The following is a 26,347-nucleotide window of genomic DNA, read 5'->3' as shown; positions in this document are numbered from 1 at the left end:
TATAACGTTATAATTGTGAAAGATTCAAATTGTTGTATTATATGAAAGGCCTTGAAAGTATCAAATTGTTCATTTAATTGCAACATCCAAGTTACGAAGAACGGGACATGTACAGTCATCGACAAAAGTTATTTCCGTTTGGTAGAATTTATTTTGGGAATAACAGTGGTATGGTTGAAACGTACAGAAAATTATATTATTCTTGATTTACTGAAATTGTCTTTCTATTCTGAAGTTATTTATGAAATTAATTTCCTCAAAGAACGGAAAGAACTTTTAACTCTAACTGTAAATTTTAAATAGCAAGTACGTTCCTTTTCTTCTCCTGTAAATGTCATAAAATCTTCCGCTTTTCTCTCTGATAAATTTGGAAATACCCTCCTCCCCCGCCAACAAAGCTGGATTACAGGATTACGTCACAATTCCCTGCTTATTATTTTCTAGTGAAAAAATACCAAAAAAAAGTAGTGCGCAGCATACTGAAGACTCTTAGGTATTTTATACAAATATATATACGTTAAAACTGTGAAATATTGGCATCATCTATAATTTTTACTGCACTAATCTATATAGAGCAATATTGTTGTTTTTTCATTGACATAAAGAATTACGTTAAATGCTTCTAATTTCTTCTACACTGTTACTCAAATGTCCCTTGATTTGTAAAATAGTTTAACGTCCTACGCTTACATCCTTCAGGGCAAAGTAAACAAATGATTAATTAAAAGTGAATGATTACAAAATTAAACTTTTCCCAGCAAGAAGATGAGCTTCTTGGTTTGTAAAAATGGTTGTAGCTTATATGAAACTAAAAATTTATTGCTACTGAAATTACGCAGGATTAATTATATAGAAAAAAAATTATAATCTCATCTTTTCATTTGCATATAAAAAGGAAAATATTTCCTCATAAAAAAATCAAATATATTTAAAATTAAAAATGGCGGACGTATTTATTATCCTTCCATGAACCAAAGGACACATTTTTAAGAGAAAAAGATATTGATCTGTATTTGTGAACAAGGTTATTTATATATTTACAGTAAACTGACATCAATATCTGAGACAAATAAAGATTTTAAAAAATAATAATAAGATAAGTTGGATTGACGTCCTTATCTAAAAATGTGTTTATAAAAAGGAACAAAAACCATCAATGGTAATTCTAATAAAAACTCGAGATCCATCGATTACTGGATGACAATCATTCATTAAGAAACGGCTCCAATAGTGTAAAACGTTCGTTACATATTACAGTTTTACCATTGTAACTTTTCATCTAGACAGGAATTAATTGTTTAATTTTCTCCTTTTCAAAAACTTCCACTAGTATTTGACAAGAACAAAAATTAAGACTCGGGTCTCAAACACTTCGGAACGAATTTAATCAAATTTATTTTTGACCTGAGATATCGCAATTCTTGGTTTAACGGAAATCCGTTATTGACATGAGATATTACAATTCATTGTTACTGACACGTTAATTATATTCATTTGACGTGAAATACCGCAATTCTTGGTTTAACGGAAATCCGTTATTGACATGAGATATTACAATTCATTGTTACTGACACGTTAATTATATTCATTTGACGTGAAATACCGCAATTCTTGGTTTAACGGAAATCCGTTATTGACATGAGATATTACAATTCATTGTTACTGACAGAGGCATCACAATTCTTTTATTAAAGTCCGCTACTGACATATCACAAATCTTTGTTAAAATCTATTACTGACATGAAATATCACAATTTTTGGATTTACTGTCAGATTGGTTCATTTCTTCCAAAACTCAAGACAAAAAACGTGGAAATACATCTTGGTGCACACTGAACAATCAAGCGATTAGTTGACCAAATCAACTTAACATGAGAAATTCCCACACTAAACTCCCATTTTTAACATTGACAACTCACAGAAAAAAAAATACACTCAGTCAAATAAGGACGTTGATTAAACACAAAATACACATAAACAAAACAAACATTTTTAGAATAAAAGAGATCAATATATATTATATACATAAAAGAATAATAACTAGAATACATATTTAACATAAAACATGCACCCAAAAAGTTTTAAAATATGAAAAGTTTCGATCAGATTATGCACAAAAAATACCTATAAATTTACTCCATATGGATGTTGAACAATGTGCTAAAAACTATTTACAACAAACATTTTTTTTATTATTATTATACAAAACATTCAAATATCACCTGGATTTATTCAAAATATGCTTATATTGATGTCATTACATTAAAATCGTAAGTAATTTTCCCTTAAGGTGTAAGTAAAAGTGCGCCAATGGGACCTTCATCTCTTTGTTTTTTTCACAGCAAAAAGGAAAATACTTTTCCGTATAAAATCGGTGTTTTAAATATTTTAAAAAGTATTTAGCAATCACAAGTATGGCACAAGTATTTAGCAATCATTTTGGAAACATTTTTCATTTACTTCCCTTCACTCTGGCGAAATTTCATTTAACGGTTATGCCGGTTAGGCTAAAGGAGACGGTGATGATAAGTAATGAATGAAATGGTGGAATGAAGAAAGTGGGAGGAAACGAGAGAACCCCGAGAAAACCCACGCACACGGTGTTTGTCCACCACAAAGTTCACTTGACGGGGGCTGGGCTCGAACCCAGGACCCCAAGCACCAGAGGTGAACGCTCTACCACTGAGCCACCGCGGCCCCCAAATTTCATTTAGAGTGCGTCCACTTGTTCCGAGAACCTAGTCACTGAACAATCTTAGTGCAACGATTGACATTGACAAAAATAAATAGCATTTTTCGTGTTAAAAAAAAATCCTAGCGCAACAACATTTAGGGGCCAGGGCTGACCAGCCGGCTTGTAAATGAAATTAAATAAAAAAAATAAGCTTTACGTCCTACGATTATGCCGGCTAGGCCAAAGGAGACGGTAGTGGTAAGAAATGAATGAAATAGTAGAATGGATACAGTGGGAGGAAACGAGAGAACTCCGAGAAAATCCACGCATACGGTGTTTGTCCACCACAAAGCTCACTTGGTGCGATCTGGGATCGAACCAAAAACCTCATGCACCAGAGATGAACGCTTTACCACTGAGCCACAGCGGCCCCACCTGCCGGCTTTGACATTTATCTTCGGGGTGATATATGTGGTCAGTACATTGGCTCTCCTCGCGGTTAATGTTGGCTTTCTAGACCGGAGTTCGCTACTTCTTTCTTTCCAGTATATCCCCAATTGTTCTCACTATGGTGGGTGGACGCCGTATTGCCAACATCATCTGGCTAGTACGGCCATTTATCTTTCCTCTGACTAAACCTGCCACTCCTTGACTTCGCTGATTTTACGAGAAGTGATATGAGAGTGCAACTAGGACGTTGGGTTATAGGGCGTTGGCAACTTACACAAAGTACGCTACAGTACTTTCTGCTGATTACTGTATAACGGAAGACAACGCGGAGGATCACAAATAGAAGGTATTAAATAGATATAGTTTCACTAGTAAGTTGTTAATGGAGAGAATTGTTCGTGGCGAGAAGGATACGAAGCCACCTAAAAGCACTGGATGATAATTTTAGTCCTAATAAGAACTACCGATACTTATTGTCCAACACAAACTCTTATGCCCTGGGATTGGATGTGAAAGCCCTCAAGTCAGAGGTCAGGGCTTCTTGTTCTTAAAAAAACTTGGTAGAGAAAGTAAAGCTCGGTCGGTACATGTTTCACATTTATTTTTAATGCAGCTACGTTTTTTTAAATCTTCAATTAATTTGTTTTTTAAGCAGCTTCTTTCGGAAATTTTACCCCAAAAATTACAATACTCTCTTTCAGTGTAATTTTTATAGATCAGTCACAACGACTCAATTGTTAAATTCCATATGGAGCACATTTCTTTGGAGTTCAATACATTATACTTGATCCACGTATTTTCAATATCTGAAAACTACATTGGAAAGAAGGGGAAATGTACTGTCATCTCTTGGCGAACCTTTACATTCACCTTAATTTCCTTTATTTTTTCGCTACATTCTCATCTGATTTCTTTATAATTTAATTCGACACACTGTTTTGTAGTTACAGCCGTGAGAGTTTGCACTGCTCACTTTTATGGGTCGGCATTGAACAACTGACACGATACCTAACAATAAACAATATTTCGGGCACACTGATTACTTCGTTAAGCCATTCATTATATATTATTATTTTTTTTAATAACTCAGTAATAACAAACAATAGAACCATTTTGAACAGTAAGCTGTTCAAAATGCATACAAGAAATGCTACCAAATGACGTAATGGTTGATTCTAACAAAACTTTTCATCTGATTAGCAGAAATCTGATTAGCTGGCAATTATGAAACGTAATATGTGCCCTCAGATTTCTGGTTTATAAGAAAAGATTTGTAGAGGGCCATTATCTTATTTAGTAGTATTTTGTCAGTTTTAACTAGCTTACTTTAAATGATCCATTTTTGTTTTTATTTTTGCGTTATTCATAAGAAACTAAAAACTGTGGCGTAACAAGAGCCTTAGAAGTACGAGGGTGATTCAAAAAGTAATGCCTCCAAGCCCTCTACTTGGCCAATAGTACTGCAAACATTCTGAACTGTTTATAATTAATGCACTGACGTTTAAGCTATAGAATGTCACTTGTTTCACTTTCCTATCTCTTCTCGTTTCAGAATAATGGAGCAATCCATGGCCTCCAGTGGTGACGTCCGGTTGAAACAGCGGACTGTGTCATTGAATTTCTGACCGTGGAAGGTTGCGCGCTCAGGAACATTCATCGCCGGCGACGAGTCGCGGATACGCCATTACGGCCCGAAAACGAAGCGTCAGTCGATGGAGTATCGCCACCCTCCGTCGAAAAAAATGTCCCATCTACTGGCGAAGTATTGTTGACATTCTGCCTCATCCTGCCTATAGTCCAGATATTGCAACATGAAAGTTTTGGCTCTTTCCCAAACTTGAGGATCACCTTAAGGGCCAAAGCTACAGTTGTCACGCAGAGGTGGAAGCAACACTTCGGCAATGGTGTTGCCAGCAGCCAATGGCGGATCCAAGGGGGGGGAGGCTATTACCCCTCCTTGACGCTCAGATATACCCTGGATAAAATGGACTTCAATCCTGCTTTACACGGGATAAAACGGCAAAATATGGTTTAGCCCCTCCCTTGATTATATCCTGGATCCGCCCCTGCCAGCAGCCACTACAATTCTTCACCGACGGCATGAAAAACCTTGTTTCGCGTTGGCGCAAGTGTGTTGCCTGTAATGAGGACAATGAAGAAAAATGATGCCACCATTTGTAGCTGATATTGTAAGCTTTCCATTGATAACTGTATCGGTGATACCTGTCAAACACAAATAAAGGTATCACCTTGGAAGCATTACTTTCTGAATCACCCCCGTATTTTTCTAATTGCTGCATTAACTTACTACACGTTTGTTATTGTTCTTTCTATTTCTCTTCCAGTGGCGGCTCTTGAGGGAAATCACAACGGTAAAAATTTAAATTTTATCACAAAAATCAAAGGGAAGAAATCTACATAATGTATTCAGTTTTGAGTACAGTTATCTGAAGCTCTGTGAAGATTTCTTCTCTTTGTCTGTACTGATAAAATTTGAATATTTTTACCGATGTAACTTCCTTCAAGAGCCGACACTGTTCACTTATTAAAAAATAAAAATAAAAAAAATAAACTTTATATTCTTGCATGGCCCTTTCACTCAACTGGCGGGCGAGGAGTCCCGACATTCCAAATATATTACCGACCTAAATTTTCGATTTCTCACTTTATATATCTTAACTATAATCTCAAATATTGCCTATATTGTCAACCCTTCTATATATATCGACAATAAAAATAAAATAAAATAATAATAATAATATAAAAATGTTCACTTAGTTTCCCAGTATATACATAATACAGAATAAAATATGTCTTTTTACTGTTTTTGAAAGTTTTACCTACAGATAGAAATTTCACAACTTTTTTATTCTTTCTTTCTTTTAAAAACAGCCCATTTTCTTCACTTTGAGAATGACACAAAATGATAAACTGAAAACATGGTTCAGCCTTATTGTTTTCCAGTAAAGAAAGACAGAAAAGAAGAAAAATTAATAATCTCTTTCAGGACCTAAGGCACAAGATAAAGGTCTACCACTTACTGTGGGCCCAAACGACATGTACTCTCACCAGATATCGAACCTTAAAGTCTCCCACACCAAAGGTAAGAACGCTCTAGCAAGCTCTAAGTTTCCTAGACAATGAGAAATCGTCGAAGTTCAAAGACGGAAGTACTTCAGAACATGGATATGTATTATTCTTCTGTTTTGATGAATATATATAAACTTGCCATATAACGAAAACCAATATCGTATGTCATGAATTCATTCACACGATACACCGTTCTTTGCTACTACTACTACTACTAGTACTACTACTACTACTACTAAAAATCTCATGATTTCTCAAAAGTACAACCAACATTCGAGACTTTACATTACATCGAAAGGTAGTCCATTTTCTGCTTGTAGATGGATATCAAAAAGCTAAGGTATCACCGGCAACTATGAGTTTTACTATATTCACCATTAATCCACTGGTCTTCTGTTAATATAAAAGAGTGAGAAGACAAAATCCTAGGTGCACCTATCTTTACAATTCTTATACGTTATCTAGCTTCTCATACAAAGTAAAGCACACTTTTGTTCTGTTTAAGTACCTACAAAGAGGACACTTTTTTTGTTCCGATACCACACACAGCAGTTAACAATGCTATGACTAGAATTGCTTTTACTGAAAAACAAAGTGGCAGTGATTGCGTGTAAGAAGATTCCATACCAGTTTCATATCTGTACAACAAACTGTTCCATAAACGTTTACTTAATTGCATATCTGTATGTCTTAGGGTTTCAACTGTTATAATTGTGGTCATTTGAACCTCCACAGAAAAGAAGAGAGGTTATTCAGTTCTATTTTCATAGCTGATGCTATGGCAGGACTATTTTCAGATGGATTTATATTGTATTTGTGTCGTGATTCCCACTAACGCTTACATTTCATTGATTTCGAATCGTTGAAGCTATAAAAAATAATAATAAAGCTATAACGATTATCCATTGTTTGATATTTCAAATAGAAATTTCGAACACTTCTTAAGAAGACGAGGGACTGTTTAATAAACTATGGATGTTTTCATATCTTTGAAAAATCCATCCGATGTTCGAGAACCAAATACCACATATCAAATATTCTAAGAGTCAGGTGCAACTGAACACCAGTTGTTATAATCCTCGAATTAGGAATTTGGCACACTTAACCTCGCCTTAAGTCTTAAGATTGGAGTCTTAAGTCTTACCACTTCTTACATCAACTTTACATGATATGTCGTTTAAAGACAAAATTATGCTAGTTCGTTAATCGAGATACTATTAAGAATTCATATATCGTGCACACTGTACAAAATATGTCAAGATTTCCCAGAACAAAAATACGGGCTATTAAGTACAACAGATGATCAAATTTTCTTCAACATTAAACACTTCGAAATACTTAATTCTGTTCTTTACCTCCTTCACAATAAAATTGGAACTTCTCATATTGAACACTGGTGAAACTTATAATCAGTACACAATATTCCAGGAGCAGTTAACACAAAACTTCATTAACTTTTCAGCGTAATTCATTTCCTCGCAGAGAATGTGAATAAAATTGAACTTTTAACGTTTTCACATGCAACAGCTAAGATGGGATCAAAATTACACTGAACAAAAGATAACCAAATTAACATTACTGACATGATTCACAATAACACTCGAGGCGATTTCCTTCTGTTTGGCACAGACGGTGTATCATGCACATGGACTACTTTTAGAGGTGTATTCCTACGCACGCTTTCTCCTGATCTAAGGAAAGTTCTCGGCGTTCTTCTCCCTGATCCGCTGTTAATGTTCTTCAGCGATTTCTTAATTATGGGTGTCCGATGTGGTGTTCCGTGTCGTACAAAATGGGAACTTTGCTTGTTGGACGCTGGTGAAACGGTCGTAGATGACATTAATTTCTTAGTCGAAGATTCTGTTATCTTGTTGATCGCATGTTCATCCACGTTATTTTTATTAGAGTCTTTCAACGGAGAAACAGATGAACGAGTAAGCTTCTCTGATAACGGAGTACACACGTCGTAAATTATTTCCTTTAGGCCGTCAGGAAGCACCATAGTGGGAGAATAATGTACGCTTTCGCGTCCAGGAATTTTTGATTCGCCTTGTGTAGTAACGTCTACAGGACTTAATGTATTTACATTTTCCTTCTCCACAACGGGTAAATCTAAAATTTTACTTTCCGCTGACCTCTCTATTTGTTGATTTGAGTGTAACTTTGACTTTATACGATTCGGAGATTTACTCGGGGTTTTATTCACAGGAGGAGGAGTCAAAGTTCTCCTGCCTTTAGCTACTGCTCCAAATTTTTTGGTTCTGAGTCTAGGACTAAAGGTTCTGGGAGATCCTATCTTTTTTGGACTTAGTTTCAAGTGGCCAGTTCTTGCTTTACCTATTGGAGTTTTCAATGTTCCACTCGTTGGATTCCGAGTATTGTCATTACTCTCCTTTGAATTCATGGCTGGTGTCCAATCTGCAAAGAGGTGTGGCTGTATATCTACGTTCTTTAATAAAGATTGACCAGAAGAACTGTGTTGTGCTTTGCTCTTTGTATCTGTTCGGACCATGTTGTCAAATAATTTTACACTTGCAAGAACTTTTCCGGCGTTTTGGAAGCGTAATTGAGCAATCGAAGCTCTACCCGTAACTTCGGGTTCCTGAGAATCCTTCGTACTATGAAAAAACTGCTGTGCATTTTCCCATCTATCATTATTGCCCTCTTGGTTGTTACTATTCCTTTCAGCTAGTCCATTATTGAAGTTTTCCTTTTGATACATTCTTGATTTCTCTTCTAAGGCTCGTAAAAATGCGTTATTCTTGTATTGTTCAACATTACTGGTACTGGTCGATTTCTTTAGGTCAATAAGATAATCACCTTTAACTCCTTCATTACATTTCTCAGTCCCATGGAACGACGCCGCTCGTTTCCTTGTGATTGATTTTAAGTTAAATTCTGAAACGCCATCTGCTGATTCTTGTGACGAATTGCCTGTATTATAAGTACCGGCATTTAGTTTCCGATTTGCACTAAATTCCGAGCAATGACGATTTCTTCGACGCTTATCACATATGATATTTGGATCTCCCAATGAAATTAAGGGGCTCCTGGAACTTCTTCCAAATTTATGGACAAGCCTCAAAGGACTTGGATGAGGAAGCCCTGTTAATACAGTGTTAGGACGGCCTCTTTTAAGAGTAGCACGGACACATGATCGACTGCCACTAAATTCATTTTTATAGGGCGATTCGTATGGTGAAGCCCACGACTGACTCCTCGCAACAACTTGGAGAGATTCCTGCTTTTGTGGATGAATAAGACTTTGAGTGGTTAATTCAGATTTAGCACTCTCTTTAGATCGACGTCTTATGGTTCCAATCTTGCGTGCACTCGGTGATCTTATGACTTTGTTACCAGAACTTCGGCGTATTTTCAACTGCTTGCTCAGTGTTCTAGCGAGACGATCAGTACACGGAGTGCTGATTTGTTCTGACTCTTGCAAAGTTTTTTCATATGCTGTTTGCACTAGCTCTATACTGCTTCTGCCAGTTTTCTTTCCATTCTTAGGACAATCATAGCCATCTGTAGAGATTTTACTAAACTTCTCTATCAATTCATCATCTTGGTCATTGGCAAAGAGAATATTAAGCATATTTTCACTTTCCGAAAGATCGATTACAGATTCCTGCATAAAATTATGAGGAATATACGGTGAACGCAATAAATCAATATTCATTAAGTCGCTCATCAAGTTTAAGTTCTGTCTGTACATTTTGTTCTTCGGCGTTGCACAAGAACTTCCAATCTTATCTACAAGAGCACTAGCTGAACTCCATCTTCGCTCCAGATTACGTACGATTTCTTCACTGTTTGGGGCGGATGGTTCTGTTGCATTCATGGTATCTGGCACCTTCTGAAATAAATAAATACAAAGAAAGAAAGTAAAAGAAAGAAAGAAGAAAGTAAGTGTCAATAGTTATAATACATTACTTTAATGATTAGGAAGTGTATTCAATAATAATACTTGAAAGTTTGACACATATAAATATCAAAAATTTCCGATTAAATACAACTACAAGTAATGTAAGTAAAAGGCTAATAGTCACCGCAAGAAACAAACCTTATCTCTACAAAGTACTTTCGAAGAACATCGTCTTCATCCTCAGCCTAGGCACACTTCAAAAAGGATTTAAACCACAAAAAGAATTTTAAATATGTACGAAGTAAAAATCTTTTTGTCACTATAATTAGACATATGTAGACTTCGTACATTTTTAAAATTCTTTTTATGGTTTAAATCTTTTTTGAAGTGTGCCTAGGCTGACGATGAAGATGATATTCTTGGAAAGTACTTCCTAGAGATAAGGTTTGTTTCTTGCGGTGACTATTAGTCTTTTACTTACATTATTTCTAATCATTATCGCCGCTCGCCATATAATGACAACTACAAATAGTTTCAGCGATAAATTCGCAGTGTTTATTTTTTATTTGAATTTCATGAATGAAATACTTTAACGGGATAATTATGAGTTACTCAGGCGGTGATATACAAGAGGGGGGGGGGGGAGGCAAAAGAAACTGGATTGAAAGACCGCCGCCGTTCCCATGCGAAGTAGAGAGTTCTTCTGCTAGGTGGATCTAGTAGAGACCTTACCAAATCGGTTGGTCAACACCGTCTTCGTAAGTAGTTAACGTTTGATCGTATTATTATTTTTCTCAACTATTCTCGTTTGCTGCTTGGTAAAATCGTTATGGAACAGAGAGTGTGTTTGAGATTTTGCTTCCTACTTGGAAACTGAAAACGAAAACTTACCAAATCCTTCAACAGGCTTTCAAAACGGATACTATGAACGGCACACAATTTTTTCAGTGGTCTGGACGCTTTGGGTGTGGTGAGATAGGTGTTGAAGATCATGCTCGTTCTGGGTGCTCTTCATCATTTCGAAACGACGATAACATCGAAAAAATCTACCAGATATCAAAGAGGATCGTCGTTTCATGATCAATGATATTTCAAATATTCCAGATGAGTTGTAGCTCGAGCCAGCGTGAGGTTTTGCAAATGAGACGTGTTGCCGCTAAGTTTGTCTCTCGCCTGCTCACACAGGATCAAAAACATTTGTTTGAATTTGAGCCAGGACTTGGAAAAATCAGATTGAACGTAATCCAAACTTTTTGACCAACTTGATGATTGTTTCCGAGAATTAAACAAAATCTACAAGAAGATATTTTGATGGTGTAGAGGCTATAAAAAGAACTTCGCAGAGCGCACTGGACGATATAAAGTTTAAGAGTTCCAGAGGTGCTTTAAACAGTAGGAAAGAAGACTGGAGAAATGAATCGCATTTAATGGAGAGTACTTTGAAGGAAACTGAAAGAATTTTGAAAGAAGAAAATAGAAACAATAAATTACTTTTTAAAACAAAAGCCCAGTTTCTTTTGGGTCCCCCTTCGTATTTAGAGGCATTATTTAATCCTTCAAAATAACCTTAAGGTTTTAGTTGTCATTCTTTTATAAGCAGTAGCAATATCTGTTTCATATACGCTATTCAGGACAAAAGTGGTATGGATCGACTTGTTTTTATTGCACAGATCAATTACCTGTTTGCATTTATTTACTTTAAGTCTAGACACTGGTAATGGGGAAAAAATCAGGCTATAAAGCAAGAACATCTAAGAAAAGTTATTTATCAAACCACAACGGAGCAAGAGTTGGCAAAAACGTAGTTGTTCAAGGAACGTAAAATTATTATTAAACAAACAAAAATAAAAACCCAATGACGATGGCGAGAATTTAAAACCTACACTGAAATTACTTTCACGTTCAAAATTACACGGTATTGAAAGTTCTAATGATTTATGTATGTTCACTGTAAGATCACAAAGACAAGCACTTGTGTTGTCATTAAAAAAAAAAAAATCTTACAATATTTCTTCATGTGGACATAATCTTGAAAGGGACATGCAACAATTTTTTCATCTTGCAAGGAGTCAAACCATGTGCAACGTTCTGGCTCGCCTTGCTTGCTACCTGCTATCGCCCTCTCACTGACAAACAAAGAAACAAACAAAAAAGTTTCGCCGCTTACGAATTCTTTTGGACGGGGAGGGGAAGCGCGTCAAAATACACGTTTTTACGAATGCCAGAGGAGATAGATATCTTTCTTACTTTCAGAAAGTTGTAATGTGTAAACAGTAAATAGAAAAAAATAAGGTTGCAAGACGTTTTAATGACATCTACAAGATTCTTGGAGCACGAAATTATCCTCACTTTTTACTAAAAGATTTTTGACAGTTCTTATACAAGATTCTTCTTCAGCAATTAAATTTAAAATGTCAATGTAATCTATCTACTCGACATGACTATTTTAATACTGTTTTATAACTCTATAATTTCATTCACCAAATAATAATAATAATTATTATTATTATTTATGGGCACTTCCTTAACCTTAAATGATAAAAAATCGTCTAAAGGATAAAAAAATCGCTTTCCTTTGTAACCATTGTATGAACATATTGGCAGTTAATATAAATTAACTGATTCTACAACCAACAAACAAGACGCAGTGCGTTTTTAATTATGCATTCTTTATAAGAAATTCTATATACAGGAATATCTTCAATAACGCGCTTCAATGATTCCAAGAAACATCCGCGTTATGCCAAACCGTTACAATGGTTTAACTTGAATTTGTTTATCAGAAAGATTTAAGATAAAAACAAAACGAAAAAATATATTTTATAAAATCAGCAGCGCAGAAAGTTCTATTAAATATATAACAGTTGTAACAAAGAGTCAATTTTAAATGTAAATTTTCCTTTTTACGTTCCACGGTCATGCCGAATATGCTTTAAAAAGAAAATTTTAAAAAATGGAAGCGAATAATCATAAGACAGAGAAAATCCAAAGACACGATGTTGTCCACCATAAACTCTCATGGCCTAGAATCGAACCAAGAACACTTCGCACCAGAGTTGAGCGGTTTAATACTGAGCCACCATGCTACCATTCTTCAATTGAATCAGTATCTGTTAAAAACGTCAGTCGCTATCTTAACCAATACAATTTTTACTGCTTTTAAATAATGTTATCATTTACTGATGAAACAATGTTCTTCTTATTCGTAAATGTTGTCTTTCAATGTTGTTTCGACTAAGTGTGATTGCTGAAATTCTATTCATCCATCCTCCTCCTCTTTTAATTAATGCCTTTCTTTTATTATAACTAACTAATGATGCAAGCACAATTTGTGGTTCTTGCTGCACAACTTCAAATGTCATAAGTCAAATCTATCACAACGATTGGTTTTCTTACTTTCAATCGAGAAAATGTGGTCCCTGAAATTTTTTTTCATTTCCCCCCTTTTTTTCCTATTTTTTTGTATAACTATTAAAGCACAAATTCTAATTACTGCAGCATAAATTAGTACAAACTGAGCACAAAATTTGTTAATATTACGGTGGTGGGATTGTTGTTCAAAATGTGGTCATTACTTGACATCAAGTTGCCAACCAACTTTTTTTTTTTTTAAACTTTATTCTCTAATTATAGCAGCACATTCTAACAAATGCAGCATAAATTAGCACAAAATAATTTGTTAATATTAGGGTGATTAGGTTATTTTCAAAATGTAATCGCTAATATAACGTCAACTTGTCAACCAACCTTTTTTCTTTTCTTTCTTTAGTGTATTCTGCAAATGCTGTAGCGCAAATTCTAATAATTGCAGCCTAAGTTAGTACAAACTGAGCACAAAATAATTTGTTAATTTCCAGGTGGTCACCAACTTGACCTAAGTCTTCATCGGTTCACATCCGCCCGGCCGTTCCGTAATTTTAAGAATGATATATGGCTGCTGTGGTTGTGGACTAATTTGTTTGATTTCGTTGACACGGAATGGTGGCATATTATTCAGTTCATTATTATTATTATTTAATAATGATTAGGGACTCGAGTATTTCGCAGTCAGAATTTGAAAATTTCGCGTTTCGTTGATCACATTTCGCGTTTTGTCGTATTTTCCAAATGAAGTTTCGCATTTTGTAGCTCTTGTGGAAAAGATATTTCCTGACATTTTTTACAATTGTTCTTTTTACTCATAGATCATTACAGAAATAAACCATTAATTACCTAAAAGCAAAATTACTGAATATTTCACTTGACATTGTAAATTTCACTTATAGAAAATTATATATATATATATATATATATATATATATATATATATATATATATATATATATATATATATATATATATATATATATATATATATATATTTTAACCAAACTGAAGGAAAATCAGTAAACTTGCTATAAGTAGGGAAGTTTTACTGTCTTCTGAAAACACATAGGTAAAAGTTACATTTAAGCATTAAACATAAGCATACTTGGAAGAAAAACTCTCACAATTGGCATTGCTTGTTGGAAGCCACAAATATGTAAGTGCATTTACAACAAACTTCAAACAATCATCGCTTCGGAACTTTTGCCCATTCAAAACATTCACTACACTGCACTTTCCAGACGAATCACTTGTCAAGAGTTCATAGGCCACTTTGTAAAACTCCAAATACGGTACTTCATAATCAGACGCTTGCGTTTTTTAAATGAAGTCAAAGATTTAAAATACTTCCTTAACTCAACAATGTCTGGTTCACTACTGCATGCAATTACAGAAAGATCAAACAGCTTTCCCAAAGCATCATATATTTCTGTAGTTTTGGAGTCTTTTCTTTGGGAAAAAAAAGCTTTAAGAATGATCTTTCTGCACATTTTTTAAAGTCGCATTCAACACTACCCCTCTTTTCACTTGGGAGGGGTAAGCTGACGTAACAAACGTAAGTGTGTTATTTAGTTTTTTCACCGGAAACCATGCAAAAAACTGTCTAAGTACTGAGTCTGTCAAGATGACTACTCAACAGATGTGCTATAGAAGATTTGTCCGTCTCAATGGAAGTTATAAAATCGACATGGTTACCACAATTAACACTAACAAAACTTAACTGAGCCTTCAAAATTAGATTCTTATCTTTCAAATAACTTTTGAGCGTTTTAGCTTGAGAATTTAGATTGTCGCATTTTGAAAGGAACTGATCTAGTGTTCTAAGTATTTGTCTAAATACGCAACAGCAAGGAACCAACTACTCCACCTGGTCAGAACAGGCTCGGGAAACAACTTGGGTTCAAGATCAGTCTGCTTCTCTATAAGAAACCTCTGGTATTTGGTTTTGAGTTTCCTTGCATTCAAAAATGCATTTTTCACTTTGTACACAAAATTATTCAGTTCTTTCAAGTGTTCTGCCAGATATCTCCCAGAATCAAGCTCACTTTGTGTGACCAACACTGTACTGAACATGAACCATATGCGTGCCAATTATCACAACGTTCGAAGCACTTGCACATATAACGTGCACTGTCCGAAATAAAACTAAGAATATTCTCATACTCATGCTGTAGCGGTGCAGTGTGTCGACGATCACTTGAAAACATGTGGTTGCATTAATTGCATCCAGAAAAGTAACTAAGCAAAAAACACTCTCGGTTCAACAGGGTTCCTACTAATCTGAAGAAATCTATTTTCCTGACTTCTCCCTGACCTTTGGCAGGAAATTTCCTGACTTTCATGAGTGTCGGATGACGTTGACATATAAGTAAGGAATAAATAACTTTGAATATTTATACATGAGAACATTTATTTTATAGAGATAAATAATAACCAATTGCTCATATGTACATTCCACTTACCACCATAAAAATCTGAGCAACGTTCCATATTATGATCATTAGTAGTTGGCTAAGCTCAAATAGGTGTACAATTAATGTTAGAAAAAATAAATTTTATAAAAGTCCCTGACTATCCCTAATTTCTACTCTTTTTCCCTGAGTTTCCCCTGACCTGCACCATTTTCCCTGACTTCCCTGACTAGTTGCAACCCTGTCCAATGTTCCCTCCATTGTACGGACTAACTATAAAGACAGCAGTCAGTGGTCTCATCGCACATTACTGCCACTTTTTATCCCACGAAGGGGTTCTCTGGCTAGCTAATTAAAACGCTCCTCCCCATCCAGCTGCAATGGTGAAAGCTAATGCGCAACATGTTCTCTATAGCCGTGTCCAAATCACCCAAAACGCACCGTTCATGCCACGTTCTACCGTTTCGTCAGCGGAAAACTAGCGCTTTTAAATTAATGAAAACGTATTTTTAAAATTTTGCGTTATACCGCGTATTGTTAAAAATTTCGCGTTTTATCGCGCAACGGAAACCAATGAAAATGTACATAAAATATCATAAAACGTCACGAAACTGAAAACTATTTAATACTGACGCATTTCGTTTTATTGCGCATTGCGAAAAACTCGTGCCTCTAATAATGAGACTTGGATATATATATATATATATATATATATATATATATATATATATATATATATTTCCTATTTTTCGCACGTGGGACGGTGTTGACGGGTAGCGGGACATGTTGACATTTGTCCATTTGCTACATGTTGATATCAACACACATATTGGCCACATTTCAATATCGATCATGCGATCCCACTAGTGACATTCATTTAGTTTACCCAGTTTCTTTGTGAGTTCAATTGCACAATTTCAACTTGGCCTCAGTTGTTGCATCCTTATTGGTATGCAACCGTATGTACCGTGGTATGTACATCATATTGCATCGATTTGAAGGAATATTATTGTTCAATTAGCAATGGCTTTCATGTTCTTGACGCTAATCCTTACATTCCCGACGTATTGAACTCACGTTTACTGAGAATGAGTGCATTTCTGGGCATTTTTCGTTAAGTATTTCCACACATGTGAATCACCTTGCTTCATCTGTTATGCTCTACCAACACTCCAGATGTCTTTCTAGAGCATTTGAGTACATATTCGCTACACTTAATACTCAGAACGTCACTGTTGGCCAGCATCCGTACATGGCGATTATGCAACCACACACAACGGGCATGAAGGTGCCCGCCATTTTGTATTTGTTCCAGATATCGACTTAATACAAACGAATTATTGTTACCTGGTAGAAACCCTATCAATTCATATCCAAGTTTCATTTGGCAGATTATCCGGGACTCCCTACGTCCCTTTGGGGAATCCCTTGCGCGTGTATGGTAGGATTGTGAAACATGCAAAATTCAATAGAGCAGGTATGACTTCTTCAGTGAATTTTTTACCCGCCCTCTTTATGTTGGATAGTTTCCGAACTATTGGCGTCTGAAAGTAATTTTCCCACGCTTTCGGCACCTTGTAGATCAGAAAATATGTCCGATAGCCGAAAGTTCAAGAGAACTTTTTTCTTGTCTCAGTGGCAGGAGTCACCTCCCAAAAGTTGTAATACTTATTTTGCAACACCTGATATATATATTACAAAAAAGAAAAGCTTCGTGATATCTGTTTAAATTGAATTTTGAAATATAACGCTATTCATGCAATTCCTTCACTTTTCACGAAATTCCCGTTTCCCAAATGCGATTTTTTTTTTTTTTTTTTTTTTCGTATGAATTAGGTTTAATGAAAAGATTGAAACGGAAATGCTCGAAATGATATAGGGATATTCATTTGAATTACTCAGTTTACCGTAAAGCTATTGTTTGCTGCTCTTGGACAGAATTTTGTTTAACTGCATGCGATGATACAAACAAAACGCTGCAGATGACAGAATTAAGAGTAGTTATTGCATTCTGTCCAAGTTCGCTATTGCCATTTAAATCCATGGTAATCTATTTTCGCTCTAATTCTCTTATCATGTGAGATATCGTTGTGCTCTTTTTTTTGTTAGATAGATTAAATTGTATGTAACAGTTGTCTGTAGTTCTTTCCTCCAATAAGCATCGTAAAATAACTTTAATTAATAAAAGTATTAATAAAATATCGGATTGACAGCTTGTCTATCAATTACTCTTCAACAGAGAAACAAATTGTTAAGTAAAAGAAAAAGTAAAAACAGGGATTTGTAGATTGTTCCTTTTGCTAAACGTTCCTGAAATCAAAATCTATTTTGAATGCATATTAGTTAAACTATTACGTAAAAAAGAAAATGGTACGTTAAAAAAAATCTAGCCAGCATAGGCGGCGTTTGCTGCAAGCATAGACCCACCCACTTTCTGACGTCAGCGCGGAGTGATACTATTCCTTGCAGTCTGCCTCACTCAACTTCTTGGAGGCGCGAAATACGAGTTCAGTTCGTTCGAAATCGGCTGCTTATGTCACGTTCGGGAATCCTTTCCTCTGTTGGTAGGTTTGTAATCTCCGAATTCCAGGGCGAACGCATAGTGTGTTTTTGTTTTGCTTCCGCACTGTTTGTGCAGCTTTGAAGAAAGTAATCGTTAGGAAGATGCCATTTCAGAAAAGGAAGAAGAGCGGCCTTTATCTTTCTGCAAGAAGGAAGAAAAATCGAGGCGAAAATTTAGCTGCCTGGTGGGAACGGACAAAGTTAAATGTCATTTGTAAATTTTGAAACTATTGACAAAATTTTCTTCTTAATTTTTCATTCATTACTTGGGTAGATTTTTAATTAATTTTTTAGATAAGTTGTTAGTTTAAGATTTTGATTTGTAATTTAGTGCACCGAATACCCTAAATGTTGATGGCTTTTCTATCAACTGGACGTCTTCAGCATAAAAATTCTGTCTTTCTTTTATCAAGTATATAACTGTTATGTTTATCACTCATCAGTAAAGACTATAAGTATTTTGATACTTTACCTATGCGAAAGAAGAAGTAAAGAGCTTGAAAGCAATGTAAAGTAGGCGGGGGTGGTCGCATAATTCACAATCAGTAGCGTACCGTACGTAGGAATTTATTTCGGGGAGGGGGGTCCAAACTCAAAATGAGGGTATTTTATATCAAAATTCCTAAAATTGCCCCTAAACTTAGGCTAAATTTATACAAAAGTCGAAATTTCGGGGGGATCCGGACCCCCAGGACCCACCCCTGCGTACGTCCCTGTTCACAATCCTTATCAGAAGGGCATTCTTGTTTTATAAATATTCTCGGTTCTGTGGTAAAGTAGCGACCGAAATCACTGAGGGAAAATCAAAGGAAAAACACTTTACTGATTAGAAAATCAGGTGGTCTAAAGAAGGTTACGAGAAATTCAGAAAGTTGGAGTCATTATCCTTTCTAGGACCTCACAAATAGGCTATAATTTTGAGTACATTTTGTTGGTGTGCTGCAGATACATTCTTGGTATTGTCTCACCTATTACTGCTATTTGACTTCGGTTTCTCTTCCCGAACATCATTTCACAAACCGGGCTAGTATTTAGTCAACGGACATTGCTAATATTAAATGATAAGTTACAGTACCATGCCAGTGATAATAGAGTTACCCTGGCAACAAATACTAAAAACTTTTTTTTTTGCGAATACCACGCATCTAACATTACACGTGCCTGCAGCTATTTATTTCTTTTCTTTTCTTTCTTTCTTTCTTTTTTTTTTTTTTTGTTTGTTTGTTTGTTTTTGGTGAATGTCTCACTTTACTTGTACGTATTGTAAGGTGAGGTTACTAGCGTAAAAAAAAAAAAAAAAAAAAAAAAAAGTTGCACTTGAAGTGATGTAGAAAGAAAACGGAACTTAAAAAATGAAGACAACTAACGATGTACACTCATGTCCAAAATTATTGTCGCATGTCTATAAGTGTCTTCTTGTAAGAATATAATTTGATAATGATTTTGCGGGGTACTTTTAATACTGATACTATGTGTATAATCGGAAAATGTATATTTGTGGTAAATTTCATAGGAAAAGAATTATAAATACGAAAATTAGAGTGAGTAAAACAAAATGTTGCTAAATGGACAAGAAAGTTTTATTTTCGTTTTATTGTTCTTATTTACTGCTCTTTTGACATGAAATTTACCACATACATGTCTTTGCTGATTATACACGTACTAACATTATAAGAAATACCGGGAGAATTCGTTATCAAATTATATTCCTACAACAACATATTTATAGACATGCGACAATAATTTTGGACATGAGTGTACATTATATGATGATGAGTGTTCTGCCCGAAAGTAGGTCTTTAACCCGAATATCTCTTGGCAAGGTAAGCCCATGGTGGTTTGCCATTATCTTCTATGGGATTATGATGACGTCCAAAGGACGGGATCTATAGTTTAACGTGAGACACGAGCCACTTGTGTCCCACAGGGAATTGAACCCAAGCACTGATTAGAATGCGACGAGCGTAACCACTCATTCCACCAGGGTCACTGTATAGTATGTAATTGACTTGAATTTTGCATATTTTTAGTGTTATATATTTTACTATGAAACATGCTAATATAAGGCAGAGGTAATATTATCAATGATTATAATTCTGCTAGAGTAAAGCAGAAATATTAGGGCAGCAACAGTCCCTATTGGCGAAACTTTCCATTTCTCTCTGAAAAACCATATTTGCCCATCTCCTGTTAATGATGATAAGTAATCATATTCCATATAATAAAATTTTCACAAATGAGAATGAAAGTTCAATTAGCTTCAAATCATAATAGGCCAAAATTGTAATAATGGGTATGATAAAAAATAACAACGTATGGAGTTTGCCCCAGAAACTCCCTGATTTGACATCCGTTTCACCGTTCCAGGTTTCTAGGGGTGGCCACTGATTTATCAATGAAGACTGTAATACTTAGGGATGGGCACGAGCGAGTTTTCTTTGAAACTCGACTCAACTTGAAACAGATATCTTTGAGCTCGACTCGAAAACTCGGCTCGAAATATTTCTTCCAACTCGACTCGAATTTGGGTCAAGTTTCGAGTCGAGTCGAGCCAAAACGAGCCAATTTTAGCTAAACCCTGTGTAGTTCCAAGTACTCTCTTCAAATATCCTACATAGACAGTATAATTATCAATGATGATGATGATGATTATACTACTACTACTACTACTACTTATTATTATTATTATTATTATTATTATTATTATTATTATTATTATTAACACTGTGTATAACCATGAAAGGTCGGCGGTTTGGGTTGAAATACTTAAAACTAGTTGACTGTCGATCTCGGTCTTCGAGGAGTCTTCAGGAGGGAAGGACATCGGTCACGAGGTTCTGGGTTTGAGTTCCGGAGGAACAAGTTATCGGGCTTGAGCCAAAAATTGTTAAAACTCATAGAGCGTCGGCCAAACATGTTCATAGCTGCTCGGCCCGAGTTTAGGGTTGTCAACGGCTCGATGATTAGCATTAGATTTTTTGAAAAAGAAATCATGCAATTTGGGTGGACTTCAGCCTGAAAGTCTCAAACTACATAAATCTTCCACTAATTACGGTTGGGATGATATTCTTGGGTATAAGGAATAACCCACGCAAATCAGTTCACGGGGATTTTTTTCTGTTCCTGAGTTGGCATTTATGTGGGACATATGCTGAACTATTAGAATGTAGTCCCTGTGCCGGTACCAGAAAATACATAATTTTCTTCACAAATATTGGTAATTCATACTTAGTATCGATACCAGTACCCTCGTTCTCATATCAATATTTGTAAACTGTATGCACTTTTATGTAGAAAGTAAAATGTATAAATTCTGAAGGGAAAACATTGCACAGAAACGTTATATTCGTATGTTAACATACTTTTTTGTATGTTGTGTAAAGTGACCCCAACTATGGGGTTACTTTTCACCAAAGTTTATATTTCAGTAACTATGGTCATACCTAATGTTTACTAATGAACTTATACGAATGTTTTCCACACATATCTAGCTATAATATGTTTAAAATACAGTGTTCTAAATCATTACGTTTCTAAGTTACATGCGATTTTCTTTAAAATTCCTTAAATCGTGTGCAAAGTAACCGTGTCTTACGGTACCTTCAAAAGAGAGAGGGGATGGGAAAATAAACAGAATCAAAACGTAAGTTATTCAGTGTATGGTTAATATGTAAATATAACCAATTTGAGCATGTGTCTTATTTTTTTCATCTTGTTGTTTACTATGTAGTCATTTAAGGGAAATAGTGGACCCAATACAAAGTGTCTGTTTCTGTGATATGAGACTTTTTATTGTATGCAAGTTCAGTATATAAGCACTTTATTCAAAAATATACAAATTTTCTTACCTAATTTCGTTTTGATTTTCAGAAGACGACTATATGTACAGTGGCGTCACTAGGCCTTATTTGGGGGGTTAAAGCCCGGAAATTTCTTCCAAGCTCCCCTCCCAAATCTCACACTGAAAGTACGTTATATACTGAGAAATTTATTTCAAAAGTAAGATTCTAACACGCCATCAGTAGACTCATGATATATTGGGTTGTCTTCTTTTTGCTTCAACAAACAGCGACGCGTTCTGTATAGAGTTCTCAATGTGAAGTTCAGTCTTCGGCGAGCGACTACAGATACTTGTTGATGTGTTAGATTTAGCTGAGAAAAGCGATAGCTATTATGATTATGACGTAATCAGTGGCGTATTTAGGGGGACTTCCGGGCTTAACCTCCGCCCCGAAATCTTACTATAATAAATTAACTGAAATATCTTGCAGAATTTTCACATTTCCAGGCAAAGCTCCCCCACCCGAAAGTTAGGAAAGCCCCTTCCGAAACAAAATCGTAAATACGCCACTGGACGTAATTTGCTTTTCTATCGTACTTCTCACTTGGAAATACTATGTGAACTGAACTTCTCATTCCTTTACTTCTTAGTTTCCGCAAGGTGAGGTATCAACTATAAACTATCTCATGCGGCAAATTTTAGATGGATAACTTTTAAGAAATTTTATGTTCTTTATTATTGCCCATTTTTATCTTATTGTATTACTATTTCAGGCAGGTCAGAAGTGAATATAAATATAAGATTGCTGAGGAAGAAGTTTTTCATGAAGTATTTTTAAGAAAAATAACTATCAAGGAAAGAAAGGAATAAAAAAAGAAAAAAATGCGTGATTGTAATCGATGAAGTACAAGAATGTGCATTTCCGCAACGATAAAAGTGAAAAAAATAAACATGACTATGATAACAAAAATATGAAAACGTAGAGCAGCAACAATATTCTCTCCCCCCTTCCCTCTCCCAAAAGCGAATTTCATTGTGTCCTTGATTGAAGATGATTCTAAAATACTAAACGGAGTTTTTGGGTTGTTGGGGAGTATGCCCCCCAAAAGATTTTCAGCCCCCAAACAAAATATTTTAGTGACGCCACTGTATTAGATTTTTTGCGTGTGAAGTATTGTGATGTACGTTTCTGAAATTGCATAGGGCATATGCTTTCTTACAATGGGTGACTAAAAAACAAATCTTCAGGGAACGCAACACAGCAGTTCTCATTACGAAGTCCCTTCATCTTTTTGACAAACTGAAAGGTCTCCTCCACAGCTGGAAACCATGTCAATGGACAGTGGAGTGCGGGAATAATTTTACTATCTGTCCGGCAGGTATCAAAAGTCTGCGCGCGCGTTTCTAAGAACCTGTGTTTACACGTTGTGAGTGTGTGTGTGTATTTGTGTGTGTGTGGTATGTCGCTTATTCATATCTCTAGCGCTGTTGCAGAGCACAGGGCAGTTTCGAAGTCGACTACAATGCAACTTCATTGCCATTCAAGCATCGCGGAAGTATTGCAGTAAACTGTCCCAGAAGTATAGGATTCATCGTTTATGCTGAGATTAGTGTCTGTAGGAATGTCAGGAAGGTTCACTATGATGTTTTCAAGCAGTGAAAAGTTTTAAAGAAAACTTATAACCGTAAAGAAAACATAACCGAAATTTACACGTTTTATTGATGAGAACTATTTTGGGCGGAATTTCAAGGTTACCATATCTGATATGAAAGAATTGTCTAAAGGAAAAAAATAATTCGACAAGAATGTTAACGTTCTGTACGAAATCTGCAAGAAGAACAGTAAGAAATTTGTAGTATCTTTTGTGTGAATACGTCACCTATGAGAATGTGGTAGAATTTTCCTAACAAATGACAAAACAAGAGGAAAATGTGTAAGTACCGATAACGATATTTAATGCAAAGTGGAAACACTACAGGACGAGTTCGACTGACAGACGAATGGCCACACCTACACTACCCTTCTCCCCGCTCCCAGAACACTGAAATCTGACATGCTCGAGAAGTAGTGAGGGCTCTTAATAAGGCAAGGATAAAAGATCGACCTGACGTAGGAGTGTTACAAAATTTTGACTAATATTGTTTTAACAAATACCGATTCAATTGTAATTAATATTATCCTATCACAAAACAATACTCGAATCGACTTACACAGTGTTTCCATCTACAGATACATACATGCTATGCACTGTTTTTATTAGTTAACTTTAAAAATTTGAACTGGGAAACTTACTGCAAATTCATAAAAAAATATAATCATAAAAACAGTGTTATAGAAGGTATTCCTGTAATACGTTTATAGAAAACAACACAAAACTACCAACGTAAATAAGAAGCACCTCACTCAACGCTTCCCCACATAGAGAAGGGGAAAAAAAAGTATGTAGAAAACTAAAAGAAATTAACTGAAATAGCACAAAAGTACTGAAAACTTCACTGCTACTTCTGTCCTACTTCTTCCTATCACTACCTGATCAGAAGTTTAGCGGAAGAGCCTGATAATGTATCTTTTCGAACGCGTATGACGTAAAAACTAATTCAACACCGAGAGCAAATTTAAAAATTTAACACAGTACTGACCTTTACGTGTACCTGTGGTGATGATGATACACAATTTTTAACTTCCCATCTGTATGCCTGACATATTACTCGAATGCTTTTCCTCAGGATTAACGTAAATTGTGGAAATGTTGAGTACTCACATTATGTCATAAACAGGAAGAAGCAAGTTAGGACAATTTTGTACATAGATAGTTTACACATATTTTATTGATTTTGCCATTAAAGACAAGGAAAGCAATATTTGTGTATAAGGTGGACACAAACACTTTAAAATATTACTAAACTGGATACAAATTTGTTATGACAACAACAGCGCTCTAAGACTAAGACCACATCGCATTTAAATGCACACAATTTTCTACTGCTTTGATGTGAAAAGGAGACACATCGATTAACATATTTTTGGTGACGTATAGAATGTACTTCTAGGAATTGTATTTGGTCTAGGAATTAATTCGTGCGGGTGGACAAGAGATGGCGCAACGAACGGAGCGTCCCACAGTTCCGTGTATCCACACATGTGTTGCAAACCCCTGTCATCGCGTATCGTTCGTAGTATAGGGCAGTGGATTAAAGCGTCAACAACACCAGTTTGTAGTTAAGTGAACATGGTGCAATTTGTGCCTGATAAAGTGTTTTTGCGGGGTGTCCTGCTGCATTACTTTAACATGCAGAAAAGTGCGACTGAAAGTCATCGTATTTTGGTGGAAGTGTATGGTGACCATGCTCTAGCTGAGCGAACGTGTCAGAAGTGGTTTGCACGGTTTAGAAGTGGTGATTTCGGCTTGGCAGACCAAGAGCGAGCTGGACAGCCAAAAAAATTTCAAGACGAAGAATTGACAGCATTGCTCGAGCAGGATTCGTGTCAAACGCAGGAACAACTTGCAGCAGCATTAGGCGTTGATCAAACAACAGTCTCCAAACGCTTGAAAGCCATGGGAATGATTCAAAAGATGTCACATTGGGTTCCACATGAATTGAAAGACAGAGACGTTGAAAGACGAAAAACCATTTGCAATTGCTGCTTCAACGACAGAGCAGAAAGGGGTTTCTGCATCGAATTATTACGGGTGATGAGAAGTGGATCCATTACGAGAACCCTAAACGAAAAAAGGCCTGGGTGAAACCAGGTGAACCAGGTCCATCACAACCAAAACGAGATATTCACTGTGCAAAGGTTATGCTGTGCATATGATGGGATATGAAAGGTGTGGTGTACTATGAGCTGCTGCAACCGGGTGAAACTATGAATGGAGAACGTTATCGACGACAATTAATGCGTTTGAAGCAAGCTCTGGCCAGAACACGACCAGAATGGGAGAACAGACATGATAAACTTATTGTTCAACATGATAACGCTCGCCCACATGTCGCAAAACCGGTCAAAACCTATTTAGAAAATGTCGGATGGGAAGTTTTACCCCACCCGCCGTATTCACCAGACGTTGCTCCTTCGGACTACTACTTGTTCGATTGCATGAACAACGATTTGATTGGACAGCGGTTTACTTCTTCAGAAGATATCG

At 35.8% G+C, this 26,347-nt stretch overlaps 1 protein-coding gene across 2 annotated transcripts in view; it reads right to left on the bottom strand.

Annotated features, from left to right (window-relative positions):
* Positions 1–580: 580 nt before the first annotated feature.
* Positions 581–26,347, bottom strand: part of LOC145663877 (uncharacterized) — a 107,482-nt gene continuing 81,715 nt past the window's right edge. Inside the window, exon 11 of one of the 2 annotated variants that reach the window (XM_081730019.1) lies at positions 581–10,067. In XM_081730019.1, the coding sequence (XP_081586145.1) occupies positions 7,803–10,067 (2,265 nt within the window). In that variant the 3' untranslated portion in view covers positions 581–7,802. Of the gene's footprint in view, positions 10,071–26,347 lie in introns of both variants that reach the window. The other variant, XM_081730018.1, reaches the window with a different exon arrangement.

The sequence above is a fragment of the Thermobia domestica genome, chromosome 11, assembly GCF_964235325.1.
Source record: "Thermobia domestica chromosome 11, izTheDome1.hap1.1, whole genome shotgun sequence".
Lineage (NCBI taxonomy): Eukaryota > Metazoa > Arthropoda > Insecta > Zygentoma > Lepismatidae > Thermobia > Thermobia domestica.
The sequence above is the reverse complement of the archived record's forward strand: the minus strand, read 5'-3'. Positions and strand labels throughout refer to the sequence as shown.